At 43.9% G+C, this 26209-nt stretch overlaps 1 protein-coding gene across 1 annotated transcript in view; it reads right to left on the reverse strand.

Moving 5' to 3' along the window:
• Nucleotides 1-20648, reverse strand: part of itga1 (integrin, alpha 1) — a 70203-nt gene extending 49555 nt beyond the window's left edge. The window contains exon 1 of the mRNA XM_023983442.2: nucleotides 20507-20648. Within this exon, the coding sequence (XP_023839210.1) occupies nucleotides 20507-20549 (43 nt within the window). The 5' untranslated portion in view covers nucleotides 20550-20648. The remainder of the gene's footprint in view (nucleotides 1-20506) is intronic.
• Nucleotides 20649-26209: the final 5561 nt, after the last annotated feature.

Genomic DNA, 26209 nt, shown 5'->3' on the forward strand with positions numbered 1-26209 from the left:
CCCCAGTGGTGGAAAAAGTACCGAATTGTCATTCTTGAGTAAAAGGAAAGATAACTAAATTAGAAAATGTCAAGTAAAAGTGAAAATCACCCAGTAAAATCCTACATGAGAAGAAGTAAAAGTATTTGGTTTTAAATACACTTAAGTATAAAAAGTACATGTAATTGCTCAAATATACTTAAGTATCACAAGTAAAAGTTAAATTACGAATAATAAAACAGTCCAAATATTAAGCAAACCAGAGAGCACAATTTTCTTGTTTTTTAAATTTACGGATAAAACATTTACAAACAAAGCATTGTGTTTACTGAGTCTGCCAGATCAAAGGCAGTGGGGATGACAAGGGAAGTTCTCTTGATAAGTGTGTGAACTTAATCATTTTCTGTCCTGCTAAGCATTCAAAATGTAACAAGTACTTTTGGGTGTCAGTGAAAATGTATGGGGTAAATAGTACATTATTTTCTTTAGGAATGTAGTGAAGTAAAAGTAAAAGTTGGCAAAAATATAAATAGCAAAGTAAAGTACAGATACCCCAAAAAACTACTTAAGTAGTACTTTAAATATTTTTACTAAAGTACTTTACACCACTGAGTAACCTGTTGTATGAAACTGATAATGCCCCCGAAGGCGATGTTTGGAGAATATATTGGCATCTGCTCGCTGTGTGTGTGTGTGTGTGTGTGTGTGTGTGTGTGGTTCAAGTCAAACTTATGTGGATGTGGGTTTGTCAGATTGTTTGAAGTGGGTGAACCATGTGAATTGTGCCATAGTGTGTTTTCATGTGAATTCCAGACAGACATTTCCTTCATTGCTGGGTTTGCAAAGCCCTTGTGACTACAGTACAGTGAAGTCAGATGATAATGTCTTCACATGGCCTTGGTCTGCACGCACTATCCAACTAAGGAACTTGAGAGGAACTATGACTACATGGCAGAGTCTAACACAGTCTGCATGTCCAAGAGCCGTGTACACTGAACAAAAATATAAACACAACATGCAACAATTTCAAAGATTTTACTGAGTTATAGTTCATATAAGGAAATCAGTCAATTGAAATTCATTAATAAGGCCTTAATCTATGGATTTCACATGACTGGGAATACAGATTTGCATCTGTTGTTCACAGATACCTTAATAAAAAAGGTAGAGCGTAGATCAGAAAACCAGTCAGTATCTGATGTGACCACAATGTGCCTCATGCAGCGCGACATCTCCATCGCATAGAGTTGATAAGGCTGTTGATTGTGGCTTATGGAATGTTGTCCCACTCCTCTTCAATGGCTGTGCAAAGTTGCTGGATATTGCCAGGAACTGGAACATGCTGTCGTACACACGTAGATCCAGAGCATCCCAAACATGCTCAATGGGTGACATGTCTGGTGAGTATGCAGGCCATGGAAGAAATGGGACATTTTCAGCTTCCAGGAATTGTGTACATATCCTTGCGACATGGGGCCGTGCATTAACCTCCTGAAATATGAGGTGATGGCGGTGGATGAATGAGACGACAATGGGCCTCAGGATCTCTTCACGGTATCTCTGTGCATTCAAATTGCCATTGATAAAATGCAATTGTGTTCGTTGTTACGATGCCGAACTGCAGTCAGGTCAAGACTCTGGTGAGTACGACAAGCACGCAAATGTGCTTCCCTAAAACAGTTTCTGACTGTTTTTGCAGAAATTCTCCGGGAGTGCAAAACCACAGTTTCATCAACTGTCTGGGTGGACTGTAACGGTTTTCTTCCATTGGTGAAGGAGAGGACCAAAATGCAGCGCGGCTAGTGTTCAACATATTTAATAAAGAATGTGTGAACACTACAAACAACAAAAACAATAATTGTGAAAACCGAAACCAGTCCTATCTGGTGCAGAACACAAACACAGAGACAGGAAACAATCACCCACAAACTCCCCACACAAAACAAGCCTCCTATATATGATTCTCAATCAGGGACAACGATTGACAGCTGCCTCTGATTGAGAACCATATTAGGCTGGACACAGAAACAGACAAACTAGACACACAACATAGAATTCCCACCCAGCTCACGTCCTGACCAACACTAAACAAGCAAAACACATAAGAACTCTGGTCAGGACGTTACATGGACGGTCTCAGACAACCCTGCAGGTGAAGAAGCCAGATGTGGGGGTCCTGGGCTGGTGTGAATACACATGGTCTGCGGTTGTGAGGCCGGTTGGACATACTGCCAATTTCTCTAAAATGAGATTGGTAGAAAAATGAACTTTCAATTCTCTGGCAAAAGCTCTGGTGAACATTCCCACAGTCAGCATGCCCATTGCTTGTTCCCTCAAAACGTGAGACATCTGTGGCATTGTGTTGTGTGACAAAACTGCACATTTTGCACTTTTATTGTCACCAGCACAAGGTTCACGTGGGTAATATTCATGCTGTTTAATCCACTTCTTGATATGCCACATCTGTCAGGTGGATGGATTATCTTGACAAAGGATAAAATGCTCACTAACAGGGATGTACACAAATCTGTGCACAACATTTTATGCAACATTGTTGTGCAAATGGAACATTTCTGGGGTCTTTTATTTCAGCTCATGAAACATGGGACCTACACTTCACATGATGCGTTTATATTTTTGGTCAGTATATATCCAAAGCTGAGGGGCGATGCGTTCTATGGAAAATAATGAACGCCGAGATGTTCCACGACACGCTAGTGGAGTGGAACTGACCTTCCACAGAGATCTATTATTTTCCAGAGAAGGCATAGAGCCCCGAATTGATTATCCCTTTGATACCATAGCTAAAATTGAACATATTTGCCGCTTGAAATGTGTTCAACATCCACTGAAGTAGCTACTAAGTTTACTAGATAAAGTTGAAGTCGGAAGTTTACATACATTTAGGTTAGACTCGGTTAGAACATCTACTTTGTGCGTAACACAAGTAATTGTTTACAGACAGATTATTTCACTTATCATTCACTGTATCACAATTCCAGTGGGTCAAAAGTTTCCATACACTAAGTTGACTGAGCCTTTAAACAGCTTGGAAAATTCCAGAAAATGACGTCATGGTTTAGAAGCTTCTGATAGGCTAATTTACATCATTTGAGTCAATTGGAGGTGTACCTGTGGATGTATTTCAAGGCCTACCTTCAAGCTCAGTGCCTCTTTGCTTGACATCATGGGAAAATCAAAAGAAATCAGCCAAGACCTCAGAATTTTTTGCCTGAAGGTACCACGTTCATCTGTACAAACAATAGTACGCAAGTATAACCACCATTGGACCACACATACTGCTCAGGAAGGAGACGCGTTCTGTCTCCTAGAGATGAACGTACTTGTGCGAAAAGTGCAAATCAATCCCAGAACAACAGCAAAGGATTCTTGTGAAGATGCTGGAGGAAACAGGTACAAAAGTATCTATGTCCACAGTAAAAACAAGTCTATTTCGACATAACCTGAAAGGCCACTCAGGAAGGAAGAAACCGTTTTCAACTGCAGATGGGGACAAAGATCATACTTTTGGAGAAATGTCCTCTGGTCTGATAGAACTGTTTGGCCATAATGACCATCGTTATGTTTGGAGGAAAAAGGGGGAGCCTTGCAAGCCGATGAACACCATCCCAACCGTGAAGCACGGGGGTGGCAGCATCATGTCGTGGGGGTGCTTTGCTGCAGGAGGGACTGGGGCACTTCACAAAATAGATGGCATATGAGGAAGGAAAATTATGTGGATATATTGAAGCAACATCTCAAGACATCAGTCAGGAAGTTAAAGCTTGGTCGCAAATGGGTCTTCCAAATGGACAATGACCCAAGCATACTTCCAAAGTTGTTTCAAAATGGCTTAAGGACAACAAAGTCAAGGTATTGGAGTGGCCATAACAAAGCCCTGACTCAAATCCTATAGAAAATTTGTGGGAAGAACTGAAAAAGCGTGTGCGAGAAAGGAGGCCTACAAACCTGACTCAGTTACACCAGTCTGTCAGGAGGAATGGGCCAAAATTCACCCAACTTATTGGGAAGCTTGTGGAAGGCTACCCGAAACGTTTGACCCATAGTTAAACAATTTAAAGGCAATGCTACCAACTACTAATTGAGTGTATGTAAACTTCTGACCCACTGGGAATGTGATGAAAGAAATAAAAGCTGAAATAAATCATTCTCTCTACTAGTATTCTGACATTTCACATTCTTAAAATAAAGTGGTGATCCTAACTGACCTGAGACAGGGAATTTTTACTAGGATTAAATGTCAGGAATTGTGAAAAACTGAGTTTAAATGTATTTGGCTAAGGTGTATGTAAACCTCCGACTTCAACTGTAGCTACAGTAGTTGCCAGGTAACCAAACAGACTTGCTAGTAGCTAACCAAGCCACCAGTCCTAGCTTGCCATTATGAAAATCGAATTCAACAATGCCAATAATGTTTTTAATTCGACTTTTGCTTTCAAAAACAGCTCAAACATAGAACATGCACTATAGCCATTGAATTCTACCGTACAAATATACTGTGCGTTATTTAAGTGATAATGATTGAGAAGCCGATGTTCGGAGGATATATTGGCACGTAGAGAGCCGGCAAACCATGCCAATATGTCCTACAAACACTTTGAGGCTTCGAGGTCATTATCACTTTATCACGGGTTACCAACATATTCAAATAGTGATTTACATATTTTCATTTATTTATTTTTTGCTGAATTTATTCATACTATTTCATCCTTCCACAAGATATATAGACCCGACACATGCACACACATACATATAGCTACCAAAGCCGACTGGTCGTTCATTAGTTCTATCGGTTCGGTTGCCAGAGACGTGATCCAGTCGTTAAGTATTTTTGTTCTGTATCTATGTATGCGACCCATTCGTTCATTCTTAATGTTCTATTGCCATTCTGGCTGGCAACGTTCTTATCCCTTGCTTGCTTGCTAGTTCGCCAACCTCGGCTAACCTACAGTCATGTGAAACAGTGCAGACAGAATAACAACATAGTAGTTGCATTTGCATTTGTTTAAGCTGTTTTCTATTGTTATTTCTTTGTATATATCATTATAAATTATGCTGATTCATGATTTCGACTGGCTGAGTGAAGCTGCCCGCCTGTCTGTCTCATCCCGACACGTTCATTACTATGGGACAGCTGGAGATCGAATCTGAATATTGAAACAATTTTGCAAGTGCAAGGTTTATACAAATGTGTGCTATTGAAAACCAAATTGCTAGTCTAAAATAAATGGGAGATAATGTCTAAATGCTTTTTAGAGTGGAGATCAAGTTTATAAATTGTTTGGCTGGGCTGATGAGACAGTGGATTGTGCAGTGAGATGGAACAGAGTAAATAGGCATTGCAACCTTATAGCATTAGCTGGTGGTAACTTGTGGAATAGACACAGGCTGGAATGCGGTTTTAACCAATCAGCGTCCAGGATTTGACCCACCAGTTGTATAAAGGGAAATAATGCACACTCTAGAAAGACCTTCAAGCCAATCAAAAACAAGTATTCAACAATGCCATGATATATCCAGTCATAGTCTCTCACACTCAATGAGTTTCTAAGAATTATCCAGCATGGACACCTGGAAAATGCTTAGAACAGAGTGTGAGAGAGAGAGGAACTGTGACTACATAGCGGAGTTTACATGTCCAAGAGCATTGAGTGTCCATGCTGCTGTTGCATACTTCATAGAACATCAGCGAGTGTAAGAGGAAATACATTTGACTACAGAGTCACTATCTAGCGTCGACCACAGACTACGAGGTGTGATTATCTAGCCATAGCATGACCGCGTGCATACGAGCTCAGATCGGTAAGAAATATGATGACACACGATGTCAGCGCCAGCCTCCCCTGCAGCTTCAATACGTTTTCAAACCGTTTCTCAGACAGAGCATCCTGCAGCTTCCTCACGCACTCATGCATCCTGCTAAACACTTCCTCTCCTGGCTGCAACGCAGCATCAAAGGAACAAAACACTGAAGTAGACAACATAGCTGAAAAGTTGAACGCTAAGAATCTTAAATGTTTCCTTTCGTGGTGCACCGAGGAGAGGCCAACACTAACGAACTGATCAACAAACTTAGGAAAGGCTCTCGGTTAGCCTGAAACAAGCGTTTGATGAGATTTATCCAGTCTGTGGATAGGCAATTCTTTTTATGGTGCGAGTCAGTGACGCTTCCGCTTGTGTCTACTGCCAAACTGCAGTGTGTATTTGTTAACTTGATGGAAACTTGTGCCCCTGCCATATCTGATATGCCTACTACCCACAATCTGCCAGCAAAACAACCAAACAATTACAACTGTGTACATAAACATACTGCTTGCACTCAGAAATCTTCCTTTGCTTGATAGCCTTACAGCCATCTCAGCAATAGGAAGTGACAGAAGCACTTTTCTTGCTCTTCTATCTACTAACCATCACTGTCAATGACCATAAAGTAACAGTATATCAACATCGTGATACACAAAAAAACAGATGTTCACCTAACAACTCACTTGAGGTTAAGGTTTCCTGACAGCAAGATTGTTCTATTTTTTGCATTCAACACAAACGTTTTGATAGTCCTGAATCAATTATATGTATAGACATGAAATTCCTACAAGTATTATAGTTAGCTGCTTTCCAAGCCAGTATTTGTGTATGTTGGCATATACTAACAGTGATGTTTGATAGAGGTCATTTGGTGTTTGATATTCCAAAGCTAAACACTTCCACAAGGTAATTTTTCTTAATGGGAAACATCACTATTCTGGGCTCTTAAAAGCTTTGCAAACTCCAGCTGTATATGAGATCTGTTTTTACATGTGATCTGCTTCCAGGAGTCAAACTCCATGCTTGTTACACTAGATACTATCCCCTGGATCCACATTTTCTTGGTTATTTTACCCGATGTCTTGTTTCACTATTTACATGTTCTTTGTTTACTGGTTATAGATCACATCAAGTCATATTTATTCTGATATTTCAGTTCTCATATTTCGTTTCTGTGACTACTACACCACATTGATGTAACCTCACAAATAAAAGCTTCCTGATATCTACTTTTTGGTTCTCACAACAACAACAAACAATACTTGTTGTAAGAAACAATAAGCTTCTTGCTTCCAGTGTTTCATTTAGGCCGATAAAACCAGGTGGTGAATCGCATCTCTGCATGTCTGGCAGACATATCAGTGTGGATGACGGATCACCACCTCAAGCTGAACCTCGGCAAGACGGAGCTGCTCTTCCTCCCGGGGAAGGACTGCCCGTTCCATGATCTCGCCATCACGGTTGACAACTCCATTGTGTCCTCCTCCCAGAGTGCTAAGAACCTTGGCGTGAAACCTGTCTCTTATACACATCTAGATGTGTATAAGAGACAGGGCACTTGTCATCTCCCGTCTGGATTACTGCAACTCGCTGTTGGCTGGGCTCCCTGCCTGTGCCATTAAACCCCTACAACTCATCCAGAACGCCGCAGCCCGTCTGGTGTTCAACCTGTCTCTTATACACATCTAGATGTGTATAAGAGACAGGTCTGTGTTACTGCAACTCGCTGTTGGCTGGGCTCCCTGCCTGTGCCATTAAACCCCTACAACTCATCCAGAACGCCGCAGCCCGTCTGGTGTTCAACYTTCCCAAGTTCTCTCACGTCACCCCGCTCCTCCGCTCTCTCCACTGGCTTCCAGTTGAAGCTCGCATCCGCTACAAGACCATGGTGCTTGCCTACGGAGCTGTGAGGGGAACGGCACCTCCGTACCTTCAGGCTCTGATCAGGCCCTACACCCAAACAAGGGCACTGCGTTCATCCACCTCTGGCCTGCTCGCCTCCCTACCTCTGAGGAAGTACAGTTCCCGTTCAGCCCAGTCAAAACTGTTCGCTGCTCTGGCACCCCAATGGTGGAACAAACTCCCTCACGACGCCAGGTCAGCGGAGTCAATCACCACCTTCCGGAGACACCTGAAACCCCACCTCTTTAAGGAATACCTAGGATAGGATAAAGTAATCCTTCTAACCCCCCTCCCCCTTAAAAGAGTTAGATGCACTATTGTAAAGTGGTTGTTCCACTGGATATCATAAGGTGAATGCACCAATTTGTAAGTCGCTCTGGATAAGAGCGTCTGCTAAATGACTTAAATGTAAATGTAAATGTAAAAGAGAAGACAAAAGACAGTGGTTCGGCCCGTCAAATGGACAGTAAAGGAATGTATTTTTTAAGCTCCAAGTATGGAGAGAGACGGTTCAGAGTGAGGTCTTCTGGGAGATCTGGAGCATCCGTCAGGGGATGCTCTGGATTTACGACCGACCACGCAGAGGGGAGAGAGGGGAGACTGCCAATGTCCTGGTCAGGGTAAGGGAAGGGAGTGGACGTCTGTCTGTTGGACAAAGCTTGACCATTACTCCCTCTCATCAGACCTGGGTTCAAATACTATTTGCGTTCTTTCAAGTAGTTACGGTTGAATTCAAAAGTTCACATACACTTAGGTTGGAGTCATTAAAACTCGTTTTTCAACCACTCCACACATTTCTTGTTATTAACAAACTATAGTTTTGGAAAGTCAGTTAGGACATCTACTTTGTGCATGACACATGTCATTTTTCCAACAATTGCTTACAGATAGATTATTTCACTTATAATTCACTGTATCACAATTCCAGTGGGTCAGAAGTTTCCATACACTAAGTTGACTGTGCCTTTAAACAGCTTGGAAAATTCCAGAAAATTAGGTCATGGCTTCTGTTAGGATAATTGACATAATTTGAGTCAATTGGAGGTGTACCTGTGGATGTATTTCAAGGCCTACCTTCAAACTCAGTGCCTCTTTGCTTGACATCATGGGAAAATCAAAAGAAATCAGCCAAGACCTCAGAAAAAAAATGTTAGACCTCCACAAGTCTGGTTCATCTTTGGGAGCAATTTCCAAACGCCTGAAGGTACCACGTTCATCTGTACAAACAATAGTACGCAAGTATATACACCATGGGACCACGCAGCCATCATACTGCTCAGGAACAACAGCAAAGGACCTTGTGAAGATGCTGGAGGAAACAGGTACAAAAGTATCTATATCCACAGTAAAACAAGTCCCATATCGATATAACCTGAAAGGCCGCTCAGCAAGGAAGAAGCCACTGCTCCAAAACCACCATAAAAAAGCCAGACTGCACATGGGGACAAAGATCGTACTTTTTGGAGAAATGTCCTCTGGTCTGATGAAACAAAAATAGAACTGTTTGGCCAAAATGACCATCATTATGTTTGAAGGAAAAAGGGTGAGGCTTGCAAGCTGAAGAACACCATCCCAACCGTGAAGCACGGGGGTGGCAGCATCATGTCGTGGGGGTGCTTTACTGCTTTGCTGCAGGAGAGACTGGTACACTTCACAAAATAGATTGCATATGAGGAAGAAAAATTATGTGGATATATTGAAGCAACATCTCAAGACATCAGTCAGGAAGTTAAAGCAAATGGGTCTTCCAAATGGACAAAGACCCCAAGCATACTTCCAAAGTTGTGGCAAAATGGCTTAAGGACAACAACGTCTAGGTATTGGAGTGGCCATCACAAAGCCCTGACATCCATCCTATAGAAAATTTGTGGGCAGAACTGAAAAAGCGTGTGCGAGCAAGGAGGCCTACAAACCTGACTCAGTTACACCAGCTCTGTCAGAAGGAATGGGCCAAAATTCACCCAATTTATTGTGAGATGCTTGTGGAAGGCTACCCAAAACGTTTGATCCAAGTTAAACAATTTGAAGGCAATGCTACCAAATACTAATTGAGTGTATGTAAACTTCTGACCCACTGGGAATGTGATGAAAGAAATAAAAGCTGAAATAAATCATTCTCTCTACTATTATTCTGACATTTCACATTCTTAAAATAAACTGGTGATCCTAACTGACTTAAAACAGGGAATTTTACAAGGATTAAATGTCAGGAATTGTGAAAAACTGAATTTAAATGTATTTGGCTAAGGTGTATGTAAACTTCCGACTTCAACTGTATATACTGTAGTTTGATTTGGCCTGCCTGGAGTGCTGGTTGAGGGCAGAGGAGGGACTCACAATACCAGGGCCATGGTTATGGTGAGGGATTGGCCGTTTTTCTGTTGGACAAAGCTTGACTATCGTTCCCTGTCCCCCTCTTCTGTTATACCCTGACCTGGTTTGAAATTCTTTCAAATACCTCTGTTGAACCTGTCTAGAGTGCCAGATGGGCAATTTCAACTTGTGGGACTACTTCCTTGGTTCCATTGCATGAGGCAATGGAGTGGAGTTCACCAGATTAAAATCAATTATATTATCCTATTTTTGGCATATACAGTGCATATCAAATTAGCAGCAGTTGCAATCATTTGCTGTGGGTCTGTGGATTCGGCCAGTCTCCTTTTCTCCAGACTCATAAATTCAGCCAGAGCACTAATGTCTAAAGACAAACCGACCAGCTTCCACAGCCAGTGAATTAGTAATTTAATCAAATCAGCTGCAGCAGCGTTCCATACATAAATCAGCCTTCAGTGAACAATGAAATAAATGTAGACTGTCCATTTTATCTAGGGGAGTAGAGATAGATACACTGTAGTGCCTATGTACACAGGCTGAAATATGGTGAAGGGAAAATGTCACTCGTCTAAAAAATGCTGAGGATTCTCTTTGCATAGACTCATATGTTCCATCAAATTTCAGTTGACAGACATATGGTTTATTGTCTGCTCTGCTATGTGCAGATCCACCCGATGGCGACGATAGAGGGAGCCACCAACATCCACCCGGTAAGAATGTGGTGCAACTCTCTCAGCAGCGGGTTCATCCTTATCGTTTCACCCACCTCCAGCTCTGGTAGTTCTCGAGCAGTCCGGTCGTAGAAGCACTTAGCGAGCTGCTTTCTGTGGTGCAGTTTGTCCCGTGACGCCAACCATGTCGCAGGGCTCAATTGTTAGCTACGGGGATGGTAGTCCTCAGAAGGCGTTGCGCTGGGCTGCTGTCCATGTTTTCGGTGGGTGTGTTCCTCCACTGTAAGATGACTTTCCAGGGGTCGTTGCTGTCATGCAAGCCCCTGCGTAACAGTTTTTTTGCAATCTTGACAGCTGACTCTGCCTTGCATTTGCCTTTGTGTGTCTTGGAGAGGTGGTCACGTGGTCAAACTGCCATTCTGAAGTGAAACGCTTGAACTGTTTAGTGAATTGTGGGCCATTGTCCGTGATGACCTAGTCAGGCTGGCCCTGCCTTGCAAAATGCGACCTTCTTCGTCTCTGTAGACAAGTCAAGGAGCAGTTCAATTTCTCAAAAGTCAGAGTAGTGATCAACAATGACAAGATAGTCCTTTTGTCCGTGGCTGAATAAGTCCATGCTGTCAATTTGCCAGGCCCTTGTGGGCAGTTTGTGTGACATCGTGGTTTCCTTTGGCTGTTCATGAGCATACTCGTTGCATGTGGTACAGCTGCTGACAAAGTCTTTCATTTCTGCTTGAATGTTTGGCCAGTATAATGTTTCACATGTCTGGCGGTAGCATGAGTCACCTCCAACGTGACTGGAGTGTATGCGGGTAAGCATCTCTGGACGTAGTGATTTGGGGATAATGACCTTCTGACCTCCGAACAAGACGCCATTTTGCACGCTGATCTCATCTCGAAAGGCCCAGTAATCTCTCACTGTGAAAGGTGTCTCCTATTTCAGGTACGGTCAACCTGTGAGACCCATGGACTTCAGTGACTGTAGGTGTTCGTCCTTGTCAGTGTGTTGCCTGATCTGGGCTAGGCAGTGATCTGTGACGTTTAAGTAGTCTGCCTGATTGATCTGTTGAACATCTTGTTGTTCCTGCTGTAGCGAACAGATGACATGCCGCTGATAGGCAGTGTCTCTGCCTGTACATTGTGCTGTTGCCCTGCTCAGTGTCTCACGGATGAACATCTCTGGTCCTGGCTTGTAGATGACCTTCAGGCTGTAGTTTTGCAGAGTCAGGAGCATGCTTTGAAGCCTTTTGGGCGCGTTGAGGAGAGGTTTACTGAATATATAAATGAGTGGTTTGTGGTCAGTTTCAGCAGTGACCAGCTCTCAACCATGTAAGTAGTGATAGAAGCGCTGGCAGGAGAAGACAATGCTGAGGCACTCTTTCTCAAATTGTGCATAGTTTTGTTCGGTGGGGGTGAGTGCTCTCGCTGCAAACGCAACGGGCTGGCCTTCCTGCATAAGGCAGCATACAAGTCCACTTTGGCTGGAGTTGCTCTGGATTCTGACAGGCTCCGCGACGTCGTATTAGCGCAACACTGGCATGGATGAAGCCAGAGATTTCATCTCCTGCACTGCGGCCTCGTGTTTCAAATCAAATCAAAATCAAATCAGATTTTATTTGTCACATGCACCGAATACAACAGGTGTAGTAGACCTTACAGTGAAATGCTTACTTACAAGCCCTTAACCAACAATGCAGTTTTAAGAAAATACCTAAAAAAAAAGTAAGAGATAAGAATAACAAATAATTAGTGAAAGAGCAGCAGTAAATAACAATAACGGGGCTATATACAGGGGGTATCGGTACAGAGTCAATGTGCGGGGGCACCAGCGTCATTGTAACTGAGGTAATATGTACATGTAGGTAGAGTTATTAAAGTGACTATCCATTGATAATAACAGAGAGTAGCAGCAGCGTAGAAGAGGGGGAAATGCAAATAGTCTGGGATTGGGTAGCCAGTGCCATGGTGTGTCTTTGTCCAGCAACCAGCGCAGAAGCTCATAGGCTGCTGATAGGTGTGGCATGAACTTTGCAAGATAGTTTGCAAAGCCGATGAGACGCTGTACTCCTTTTGCATCAGACGGGTTTGGCATGTCGAGGATCGCTCTGACTTCGTCTGGGTCCGGCTTCAGGCCTTTGGCCGAGAGAATGTGGCCATAGAAGTGGACGTCTTTCACCTTGAACTGCAGCTTCTTCAGGCCAAGACGAAGCTTAACTGATCGGCAGCGCTCCATCAGTGCCAGGAGCTTCACATCGTGGTCGAGTTCTGCTTCTTCGTCTGTGTCACCACGGCTTACGATCAGGACATCATCAGCGGTGGGTTCAATGCCCTTGAGCCCAGCCAGTAACTCGTGCTGCTTGCATTGGTATACCTCAGGCGCCACCGAGACACCAAACGGGAGCTTGAGCCAGCGTTTCAGACCCCAGGAGGTCCAGAAGGTAGTCATGAAGCTGCTTTCTTTGTCCAGCTTGCATTGAAGGAATGCATCTCGGGCATCCACCAAGGTGAAAATCCTGGCCTTGGGAAGCTTATAGAGGACATCCTCTAGTGTCGGCATGATGTAGTGGGAGCGTTTCAGTGCTTGGTTCAGATGCTTTGGGTCGATGCAGACCCTCAGCTTCTCTGGCTTTTTCACTATGACCATATTGCTGATCCAGTCAGTTGGTTCAGTCATAGATGTCATGTGGCCATTGGCCTCATACTTGTCCAGCTGGGCCTTCAAGGCCACTTTCATTGCAATGGGCACATTGCGAGGAGCACACTGGACTGGAGTGACGGTCTCATCCAATTCAAAGTGTAGCTCCACAGGTTCAATGGGCCCGTTGAATACATTGTCATATCTGCTGAGTAGCTGTTCTTTGGACAGGGGTCCATGCTGGACATGCTCCACGATATGCAGGTAATTTGCTACGGTGAACTGCATCATGCAGAGCCTGAGAGGAGAGGATGTTGACTGGTTTTCACGATCTCAAACTCCAGCTTGTGTTTGTGTCCCCGAATAACACATTTGGTCTCAAAGATGCCCATAGAGCTCATTAGTTCTCCTGAGTACAGCTTTAGTCTAGTATCTCTGGGCAAAAGATTTGTCTTTGTAGCTCATTACATTGAACGTAGCACCGGAATCCAGTTGACATTGTTGCATCTTGTTGTGTAATCGTAGTGTCACAAACCATTTCTTCCCTCGAGTGTACAGCCCCAATGGATTCATGCATGTCAATGTCACTTTCACTGAGTGACATCATCAACACAGTGAATCTTGCCTTCACTCCCTCTACTTTTGCTTTTGAGACACACTTTTGCAAAGTGATTATTAGTTCCACAAGCTCTGCATGGTTTTTCCGTAGACAGGGCAATGCTCTTTGCCTCGTGTGTGTGCATTTCCAAAGTATTTGCATGATATGGGGCGGTCTGTGTTAACCGTTTGATTGGTTTTGACTGAATGTCTGCCTGGCAACAGCGTGAACAGTATCAACGTCGGAGCGTGGGGTTTCGATTTCCATTGCTCTCATTCTCATGTCAGTGACTTCAGCAGTGCGGCACATTTCAATGGCAGTTACTAATGTTAAGCCTCTCACTCTTAGTAGATGCCGGCGCGTGTCCTCATTTGCAATTCCCAGTAATATTTGTCACGAATCAGTTCCTCTTTCAATCCCTCATATTCACAAGTAGTGTATCTTTCCCTCAAATGGGTTACACAGTTGTGTACTGACTCACCCTCTTCCTGTTTGCAGCTTCCAAAAACGAACCGCTCGTAAATGACGTTCCTGGCGGGTTTGAAGTAATTCTCCAATGCATCCAGTATGGCCTTTGCATCACCCTGTGAGGGTGAGATTGTACCGGTAGATATGCCTGCATTCACAGCCCATTAAGCTCCTCAGAGTTGCCGCTTGGACCTCGTTGGGTTTCTCATGTAGACCGGTCGCCAGCGCATAGTCCTCGAATTCATCCCTGAAGTTGTCCCAATTAGTATCCCAGTCCCCTGTGAGAACCATGGGATTTGGTGGCAGAATGTTCCCTGCCATAGCGATGGAATAGGAGATCGCTTTGCCTTCAGCCATCGAGGTAGGTCGTGATGCTAGCTAGCCAGCTAACAACGAGTTGATCAGTGGTGTGACTAACGTTAGCAGTAAGAAGCGGCGTGTGTTCACATATGGAACGTAACTGCGCCTATACTGCACTTAACTTCTGTAATATTTGTGTTGTGGAGAAATGACCAGGCAGGAGACGGGAGTACAGTTGGTACCGTTTAGTCAAAACCTCTCGTGCTCTACAGTTCCCGGCACAATAGTGCGCATGTGCATTTCCTATTAGGTGTAGTAACGTAACACTGCCGTAAATACATTACTGCTTAGTAACAGCATAGTAACTAATATAAACAGATGTAGATCACAGATACTACAGCTACAAAAATAACAAACGTGTTGGGTTTAGAGCCACTTCTATACCATGTTCCAGTACGATATATTGGACAAAAGAATAAAGACAGACACAAATGTCAAGTTCAATAGCCTTCTTCAAGCATTGTATAAGTCCCTACATACGGGGTCCGGGGGAACAGCCCAGTCGTCGATTACAGCCCAGCTAGTCGATTAACAATTGTAGCCTAGTCTAGTAAGTTGACATCCCGTTTTTCCGGGACAGTTTCAGCCACATTTCAGGTGTCCAGACTTTTCAGGCTATAACAAAAAGGTACATTTGTCACAAGACGCATCAATTAATGCAGGCCTAATCAATGGCAATCGCTGAATGTCATTAGGCAGACTTTTTGTGTTTTTGTAACAGATCCATTCATCAATGGCTCGAGTATGTATACATGCAGTTTGGATGCTGGAATTATTTTGCAGTGGACGAACATGGACAGGTAGCCTACTTTTTTAAAGTGATTTGTTTGACAATCAAATGAAAAACCATGACTGGTTTGTGTTCACGCCACATTAAAAGGTAATAATTGTTCACAGTTTAATTACGTCTTTATTATTAGGCCCATAAAAAAAGTATGTGCAAAGCGCTTGCTTTCAATATAGAGTCCACCCTCCCCCATATGTGTGTGTGTGTGTGTGTGTGTGTGTGTGTGTGTGTGTGTGTGTGTGTGTGTGTGTGTGTGTGTGTGTGGTGTGTGTGTGTGTGTGTGTTGTGATGTGTGTTGGTGTGTGTGTGTGTGTGTGTGTGTGTGTGTGTGTGTGTGTGTGTGTGTCCCACACACCTCTGATTGAAGCCAGATGAGCACTCCTCCAGGTCCTAAACCAAACACCTGTACTCCCACCTCTGTTAGTGTTAGGTTTAAATGCGGCCACTGCAGTAACCAGATGTGGGCCCCTGAGCCATGCTGGAACAGCTCTCCTTGTACAACACGAGATCTGTCAGTATGGTCCCAACCAGCATGCTCCTGCCCAGCCCCCCTCATTCATAAACAATCAGGCAGCTCACAGAGGGGGACAAGGCCATAGACGAGGCCAGTACTCAGGAAGAGTAGCTAGTACAGTAACCATTAAACAAAGCTCCTCACAAGGTTATTATTCCAAGAAGGGGAGGTGTCAAATAAAAAAAATTAAAAACGTTATTTGTCACACACGTTGTAAACAACAGGTATAGACTAACAGTGAAATGCTTACTTGCGGGCCCTTCCCAACAACGCAGAGAGAAAGAAAATAGAGAAATAATAGAAAAGTAAAACCTGTAAAAATAAATGTAATAATAAATAAACAACGAGTGACGATAACTTGGCTATATACATGGGGTACCAGTACCGAGTCGATGTGAGGGCATGTATGGAAGATGTTTTCCCACTACTACCGCTGTGGATATGGCTGTGTTCCATCTGGACTATAGCAGTCTAGGGTCAGTTTCATTAGAGCATGGAATGGAAAACGTTTTGCAACAGAACATTTGAATGAGCATTTCTAGCCCTCCCCAGGCTGTAATGCATGGACTGAGGCTGTCTGGGTGTGTAGTAGGTGGTCAGTGGGGATGGGACCCAGAGGTTATAGGGAAACTCTATTCTCTATATAGTGTACTACTTTTGACCAGGGCCCACGGGGAATAGGGTGCCATTTGGGACTCAAGCCTTGGTGTGATGTGATAGCTGCTAATGTGAGCCTCTATCTCCAGCTGCATCTCTAACTCAATTCTCTAATGATAGTCACGGGCCTGCATCACATGTGAGCGTAGGAATCTGAGAGTCAGAGGGACCGTTGGCTTCACAGAAACAGAGGAGCGTTTCAGGGTTTCAGACCCAGTTCCAGGTTGTGTCCCAAATGGCACCGTCTTCCCTATATAGTGCACTACATTTGACCAAGGCCCATAAGGCTCTGGTCAAAAGTAGGGCACGATATAGGGAACATATACAATAGGTGCCAGGGAGGCAGCCCCAGTCTCCAATCTGTTGTTGGTACTTTCCTCCCTTTTTCAACTACAAGAACATGACCTGAGAAGTTCATTCAGTACTGCTGGATGTATAACTGAGTGCTCAGTCACTGAGGGACTTCCCAATACCAGTAACAGGCATATGTATTTCCAAATACTTTCAATAATTGGTCTTCACTGGCAGTGTCATAAACCCCACAGCTGGTTGCGTGACATTAGGTCTGGATATGGACTAACATCACACAGGAACTGAATTTAATTCACTTCAGATTATTTATTGTACGTGCGTTCCCAATTTTTCCCAGTTATCATACACAGTAAACTGTTTGTACTCGAAAATACAAGCCGTCGTCATTTCGGCAACAACAAAAAGTGTATTATATCAATATTCTTTCCTAAGTCATAATAACAGTTAATAAGAACCAGGACAGTTCTAGAGGCTACACTCCTGCAGGTTCACTGTTTCTCACAGTCAGTTGCACCACTGACTAAACTGCTCAATTAGGCACCACACTATCTACCAAGAGAGTTTTCATCTATATTCTTCGTAGCTGTCTATTTACCACCACAAACCGATGCTGGCACTAAGACCGCACTCAATGAGCAAACAGGAAAACGCTCATCCAGAGGCGGTGCTACTAGTGGCCGTGGACTTCAATGCAGGGAAACCTAAATCCGTTTTACATAATTTCTGCCAGCAAGTTAAATGTGCAACCAGATGGGAAAAAACTCTAGACCACCTTTAGTCCACACACAGAGACGCGTACAAAGCCCTCCCTCACCCTCCATTTGACAAATCTGAGCATAATTCTATTCTCCTGATTCCTGCTGACTAAAGCAGGAAGCACCAGTGACTGGGTCAATAAAAAAGTGGTTAAATTAAATATGTTCTATTCTTCCGATAGCATTGAGGGGTACACCACATCAGTCACTGGCTTCATCAATAAGTGCATTGAGGATGTCGTCCCCATAGTGACTGTACGTATATGCCCCAACCAGAAGCCATGGATTACAGGCAACATCCGCACTGAGCTTAAGGGTACGCTTTCAAGGAGTGGCAGCTGTACCCGCTCGTCAGATGTGGCAGGGCTTGCAAACTATTACAGACGTCAAAGGGAAACACAGCCACGAGCTGCCCAGTGACCCGAGCCTACCAGATGAGCTAAATTACTTCTATGCTTGCTTCGAGGCAAGTAACACTGAAACATGCATGAGAGCATCAGCTGTTCCGGACGACTGTGTGATCACGCTCTACGTAGCCGATGTGAGTAAGACCTTCAAACAGGTCAACATTCACAAGGCCGCATGGCCAGACGGATTACCAGGACGTGTACTCTGAGCATGCTCTGACCAACTGGCAAGTGTCTTCACTGACATTTTCAACCTCGCCCTGTCTGAGTCTGTAATACCAACATGTTTTAAGCAGACCACCATAGTCCCTGTGCCCAAGAACACTAAGGTAACCTTCCTAAATGACTACCAACCCATAGCACTCACGTCTGTTGCCATGAAGTGCTTTGAAAGGCTGGTCATGGCTCACATCAACACCATTATCCCAGAAACCCTAGACCCACTCCAATTTGCATACCGGCCCAACAGATCCACAGATGATGCAATCTCTGTTGCACTCCACACTGCCCTTTCACACCTGGACAAAAGGAACACATATATGAGAATGCTATTCATTGACTACAGCTCAGCGTTCAACACCATAGTGCTCGCAAAACTCATCACTAAGCTAAGGACCCTGGGATTAAACACCTCCCTGTGCAACTGGATCCTGGACTTCCTGACGGGCAGCCCCCAGGTGGTAAGGGGCGGTAACGACACATCTGCCAAGTGGATCCTCAACACGTGGGCTCCTCAGGGGTGCGTGCTCAGTCCCCTCCTGTACTCCCTGTTCACTCATGACTGCATGGCCAGGCACAACTCCAACACCATCATTAAGTTTGCTGATGACACAACAGTGGTAGGTCTGATCACTGACAACAATGAGACAGCCTATAGGGAGGAGGTCAGAGACCTGATCGTGTGGTGCCAGGACAACAACCTCTCCCTCAATGTGATCAAGTCAAAGGAGATAATTGTGGACTACAGGAAAAGGAGAACCGAGCACGCCCCCATTCTCATCAACGGGGCTGTAGTGGAGCAGGTTGAGAGCTTCAAGTTCCTTGGTGCCCACATCACCAACAAACTGTCACACCAAGAGAGTCGTGAAGAGGGCACGACAAAACGTATTCCCCCACAGGAGACTGAAAAGATTTGGCATGGGTCCTCAGATCCTCAAAATGTTATACAGCTTCATCATAGGAGCATCCTGACTGGTTGCATCACTGCCTAGTATGGCAAATGCTTGGCCTCTGACCGCAAGGCACTACAGATGGTAGTGCGTACGGCCCAGTGCATCACTGGGGCCAAGCTTCCTGCCATCCAGGACCTCTATACCAGGCAGTGTCAGAGGAAGGCCTTAAAAATTGTCAAAGACTCCAGCCACCCTAGTCATAGACTGTTCTCTCTGCTACCGCACGGCAAGCGGTACCTGAGCGCCATGTCTAGGTCCAAGAGGCTTCTAAACAGCTTCTACCCCCAAGCCATAAGACTCCTGAACATCTAATCAAATGGCTACCCAGACTATCTGCATTGCCCCCCACCCCTTTTTTACGCTGCTGCTACTCTCTGTTTATTATCTATGTATAGTCACTCTACCTAAATGTGCATATTACCTCAATTACCTCGACTAACCGGTGCCCCAGCACTTTACTGCTGCTCTTTCATTTTTTATTACTTTTATTTCATTTTTTTTGTAGCTATTTTTCTTAAAACTGCATTGTTGGTTAATGGCTTGTATGGAAGCATTTCACTGTAAGGTCTGCCTACACCTGTTGTATTCGGCATGTGACAAATACAATTTGATTTGACTTGATCTGATCATCACTCGTGATGACTTAACTTCTGTGTCCAGAGTTACAGGTGGCGTTGTTCTCTCTTAAAATGTCCCAAACAGAGCTGAAACAATTAGGGTCTAATTGCAGTGGATTTCCATAGTTAGACATGGGAATGAATAGCATATGGGTACATAACTGTACGTGTCCCACTATCACATTCACCAGAGAAACATTTATACCGGCCGAAAAGGACCATTTCAAAACCGTTAGATTCTCAGGTCTATTCTAATAAACCATGGTAGTGCACATGATGAACTTGCTTAACCTTCAGGTTAAAAAGGGGTCAATCCAATCCAAAAGTCACTTACACCTAATGGATGCTTTAATCGGTCACGATTACTCATAAATAATATAGAACACCCCTAATGATGTGTGACCGTCTGATGCGCACAATAGAACCTAGACCCGGTAAGGTAAGCCACGCGCGCACGGCACGATGGACTATTCGCACGTAATAACATGCATATTCGAGTAAAGCTCACTTACCGAGTGCTGTCGTTAATTTAATATACTGCATTCGCCCGAGCATCTTGGTATCATCGGTCTCCAGGACGGCAGGAGCGGTATTCTTCGACCCTTCCCGTCTGACGCGCAATATTCAACTAAAGACAGATCTCTCTAGAGGCGCGAGGGGTGACTGAACTACTCTGAGAATTCGCCTGACATTTCCTGTATTCTAGCATCTGCGTTTGAAGTACAAGAGGCACCCTGTAAGTGCCACTAAAAAGAATCGGGCGTTTATTCCGTTTTTAAAAAGAAGTGTTATTCTTCTGTTCAGTGGCACGTCACCGCTCCATATCCTCTGCTGCTGTGTAGGCTACTGCGTGGAGTGGACAGGGCAGGGCAGGGAGAACAAGTTTGTGGGAGTTGGCTTGCCAAGCCAACCCATGGGCAAATCTTATCATGCAAAAAATCAATGACAGCGAGGTCTGACTCTGAATGTAAGAGTAGTTACTTTGGAATGGGGAATCACGACCAATCCAAATCACCACCATTAGTGTTATCCATAGCCAATATATATTTCAAAAGACATTCCCTTGCCACGTCTTGTAAAGTGATGAAAAATAGCAGGTGATTTCAACCTTTCTATACCTTTCCCTGATATGTCATGTTTAAATATACAGCATTACTAAAATGATAATGTCAAAGAAAACTAATTGACGGTAAGAAAAGCAACGGAGCTCACATGATGGAACCATGTCCCTCAAAATATTTTGCCAGATATAATCATCCTTCAGTCATGCTTTGGTTTGGTTTTGAGGAGATAGCTCTATCATTGTTGTTTAAAGAACATCACATTTACCACCACCTTATCGATAGCTTTAGATATAGGTGTTGGGGTGTGCTCCTGGCTTTATGGAGTTATGACAAGCATGTACACAGTATGGTTGACTTTCACAACCCTACTGACAGTTAATTCACTACACCTGTTCTGGAGATGAGAGTTTAAAAAAATAATATAATTAATATATGCCATTTAGCAGACGCTTTTATCCATAACAAAAGCGTCTCCATTGTGTGTGTGTGTGTGTGTGTGTGTGTGTGTGTGTGTGTGTGTGTGTGTGTGTGTGTGTGTGTTGTGTGTGTGTGTGTGTGTGTGTGTGTGTGTGTGTGTCTGTGGTTTTTGTGTGTGTGTGTCTGTGGTTTTGGATACTGGTTACATGAGATGTGTTCCTATTTGTCTTGACGTCATTTTCCATTTGGAAGGTAATGCCTTAGTAAATACCTACCTGTCTCTGTTTCTACCATCACTCAGTGGCATGAACACTGTGTCCATTTCAGTACCGTATAATAAATATTTCTAGATGTCGCATACACACAGGATGTAATTAGCTGGGGGTTCACTGCATCTGTTAGTTAACACATTACAGATGACTGTTAATGGATCCTGTAACTCAAACACATGCACTCAAGCATACACACACACACAAAACACACACATGCATACACGTACAAGCACATGTGTCTGCACAACACACAGACAGACAAAAGTATTTCCTGTGTCTTTCAGCCCGCCAGATATCTTCCATGACTACATTTTAAGAAAGACACTGATTAGTGTTCATGTTTTCCCCTTTCCTTTCCCACTGTCACTGCCTGTGATGGCAGAATGGAGAATGTGGATCGTGTTATAGGAAGTGTACATGCCACAGAAAGATTATCAACGATGCATATCCTGAGCCAATCCTTTAAAATGAATTCAATTATTTTGGATTGTGTGACATAACAATATTGGTCATCGAATTAGCCAAAAGCCACAGAAACAATATGCTTATTATCCCTGAACAACTAGGACTCTGTTACATACAAGGAATCTGTCAAATACTTAAGAGTCTGGAAATTGTATGTTCTGTACATTATATACACTACATGACCAAAAGTATGTGGACACCTGCTCGTCGAACATCTCATTCCGAAAGTCATGGGCGTTAATATAGAGTTGGTCCCCCCTTTGCTGCTGTAACAACCTCCACTCTTCAGGATTTCTGCAAAATCTTTGGACCATTGTTGCGGGGAATTTCTTCCATTCAGCCGCAAGAGCATTAGTGAGGTCGGGCACTGGTGTTGGGCGATTAGGCCTGGCTCGCAGTCGGCATTCCAATTCATCCCAAAGGTGCACAGAGCAGGCCAGTCAAGTTCTTCCACACCGATCTCGACAAACCATTTCTGTATGGACCTCGCTTTATGCAGAGGGGCATTGTTATACTAAAACGGGAAATGGCCTTCCCCAAACTGTTGCCACAAAATTGGTAGCACAGAATTGTCTAGAATGTCATTGTATAATGTAGCGTTAAGATTTCCCTTCACTGGAACTAAGGGGCCTAGCCCGAACCATGAAAAACAGGGGGTACCAGTACCGAGTCAATGTGCGGTGGTACAGGTTAGTTGAGGTTACGCCATCCAGCCGACACTTGGCATTGCGCATGGTGATCTTAGGCTTGTGTGCGCCTGCTTGGCCATGGAAACCCATTTCATGAAGCTTCCGACAAACAGTGTAGTTATTCCACTGCCAGTTTGGAACTCGGTAGTGAGTGTCGCAACCGAGGACAGACGATTTTTACGTTCTCCGTGCCTCAGCTCTCGGACGGTCCCAGTCTGTGAGCTTGTGTGGCCTACCACTTCGTGGCTGAGCCGTTGTTGCTCCTAGACGTTTCCACTTCACAATAACAGCACTTACAGCTGACCGGGGCAGCTCTAGCAGGGGAGAAACTTTATGAACTGACTTGTTGGAAAGGTGGCATCCTATGACGGTGCCACATTGAAAGTCACTGGACTTTTCAGTAAGGCCATTCTACAGCCAATGTTTGTCTATGGAGATTGAATGGCTGTGTGCTCAGTTTTATACAGCTGTCTGCAACGGGTGTGGCTAAAATAGCCGAATCCACTAATTTGACGAGGTGTCCACATACTTTTGTTTGATATAGTCTATGTGCATCTCGCCATTTAACTCACCACTTAACACTAAACTCTGTGTTGTTTTCATAGTCTCAAAATACTCATTTTGGAACCCAGAACCAGATCTCATGGATATTTGGAGAGAATACCAAATACACACACCTTATCTGTATTATCTAAGTGATACAATTTGAATGTGAACTATATGAAATCCTTTTCTTCATACTCGATAGTGGTATCTTTTTCTAAACTACTTTGACTTACAGACATGCTCCAATGCTCCTCTTTGATTATTGTTTTAGAGCTATTTATGGTTATATGTTTACAATGAACTCTTGACATATTCACCCCCAAATGATAAATGGTCCCATCCATTCCCATGTTAAACTCTTAGAAACCAATGATCTAATTTTCAAAGAAAAGCTTTTGAGCTGTCATTTGGTGGTGAGTTAATAGCCGATTATACTAGCCTGTGACGGAAGAAGTCAATCAGGAACTCACTCATAAAACAATGAACTCACAGTTAATGCGAACGGCTGAAGACGGAAGATAGATAGAGCAGAGGAAGTTCCTTCTCTGAATCAAGTAATCTCATTAGTCATGACAAGGGAGAAGAAAAGACAGTAAGAAGTCTGCTTTCTCAGAGTCTATTCATTCATTTTTAAAATTGATTTACTGCTTTCGTGTCTCTCTCTCTGACCGTTGTTGGAACCCTCCATCCACTCCCTGTTACAGGCGAATAGCACAGCGAGGGAAACCCTGTTTAGCTCAAGGTGAATGTTGAGTCACTGACCTTTTACTGCACAGGGGACATGGATTGTAAAGACTTCAAACTATGTTCTGACAACTCAGTATGAAATAAAGCAGAGAGATTCCTACTGAATGTCCTTTGAGACTATTTCCAGATCTATTTTTTTCTCCCACTTTTGTACTTCTCTCTTTGTGCTTTAGGAACGGTATTTGGACAGTTTGTTTAAAACGCACTGTTCATACAAAATAAACAGGAAACATAATTTAGGGAATGAATCACCAACATCACTCTATGAGACATGCAATACCTACAGTATGTGAGAATAGTGATAATCGACTACAGCTCAGTGTTCAAGACCACAGTGCCCTCCAAGCTCGTCACCAAGCTCGGGACCCTGGGACTGAACATCTCCCTCTGCAACTGGATCCTAGACAAGACAGCTTACAGGGAGGAGGTCAGAGACCTGGCAATGTGGTGCTAGGACAACAACCTCTCCCTCACCATCAGCAAGCCCAAGGAGCTGATCTTGGACTACAGGAAACGGGGGTGCACATCTCCATCCACATCAACGGGGCCGCAGTGGAGAGGGTCAATAGCTTCAGGTTCATCAGTATCCACATCACTGAGGACTTAACATGGTCCTCTCACACCAGCACAGTCCTGAAGAAGACACGGCAGAGCCTCTTCTCCCTCAGAAGGCTGAAAAGATTTGGCATGTCCCCTCAGATCCTCAGGAACTGCTGCACCGTCAAGAGCATCCTGACTAGTTCTATCACCGTCTCTTATGAGAACTCCACCGCCCTTGACCGGAAGGCCCTACAGAGGGAGGTGCGGACTGCCCAGCACATCACGGGGGACAACATCCAAGCCATCCAGGACATACATGTCAGGCGGTGTCTGAGAAGGCCCAAAAAATTGCCAAAGGCTCCAGCCTCCATGCTTATGTATAAACCTACACAAGGTGCTGTCTAGAACCTAAAAGGGTTCTTCGGCTGTCCCCATAGGAGAACCCTTTGAATAACCCTTTTTGGTTCAAGGTAGAACCATTTTGGTTTCAGGTAGAACCCTTTTTTACCTGGAACTAAAAAGGGTTCTCCTACGAGGACAGCCGAATAACCCTTTTGGAACCCTTTTTTCTAAGAGTGTACATCAACCACTCCAGTACCACTGCACATTGAATAAGGTACTGGCACTGACCTGTATATACTCACATTTTTCATGTTTCTTTAACCTATATCGTACTTCCAGAGATTATTTTCTATTATTATTGATATTTTTTTATTATATTTTCTATTATTATTATTGTCACTGCATTGTTGGGAAAGAGTTCTCTAGGTAAGAATTTTAATGTGCTGTTTTACACCTGTTGTATCCTGTGTACGTGGTGAATAAACTTTGAAACTTAAAATTTTCTGTGTTTGATGAGACACAACCTTATCTTGGCCACTTAGGGCCATGTAAACACTCTGGTTCCCCCATGTACCTTCCTGAGGCCCCTGGATGCCCTATCTTCCCTTCTGGCCTAATGGCCATGCCTAGGCCATCAGGGTGGTCTGGCCTTTTGGCTCTGTCAACAATGGCTCAAACATCGTCTCTCGTCTCTCTCTCTTAATGGCTCAAACATCGTCTCTCTCTCTTAATGGCTCAAACATCGTCTCTCGTCTCTCTCTCTTAATGGCTCAAACATCGTCTCTCGTCTCTCTCTCTTAATGGCCTAAAACATCGTCTTCTCGTCTCGTCTCTCTTAATGGCTCAAACATCGTCTCTCGTCTCTCTCTCTTAATGGCTCAAACATAGTCTCTCGTCTCTCTCTCTTAATGGCTCAAACATAGTCTCTCGTCTCTCGTCTCATGTCTTCACAACCATGCCTAGGCCATCAGGGTGCCCTGGCCTTTTGGCTCTGTCAACAATGGCTCAAATCTGGAGGTCACAGCAAGGTCATGACCTCTCTCCCGTGGTCCAGTTACTTTTGGTGTTGTGAAACATATGTTCTCTGCGATCCGTTCACCGTTGACATATTTGATGGAGCTAAACTGTATTGT

This window comes from Salvelinus sp. IW2-2015, linkage group LG4q.1:29, assembly GCF_002910315.2.
Source record: "Salvelinus sp. IW2-2015 linkage group LG4q.1:29, ASM291031v2, whole genome shotgun sequence".
In the NCBI taxonomy this organism is placed as follows: domain Eukaryota; kingdom Metazoa; phylum Chordata; class Actinopteri; order Salmoniformes; family Salmonidae; genus Salvelinus; species Salvelinus sp. IW2-2015.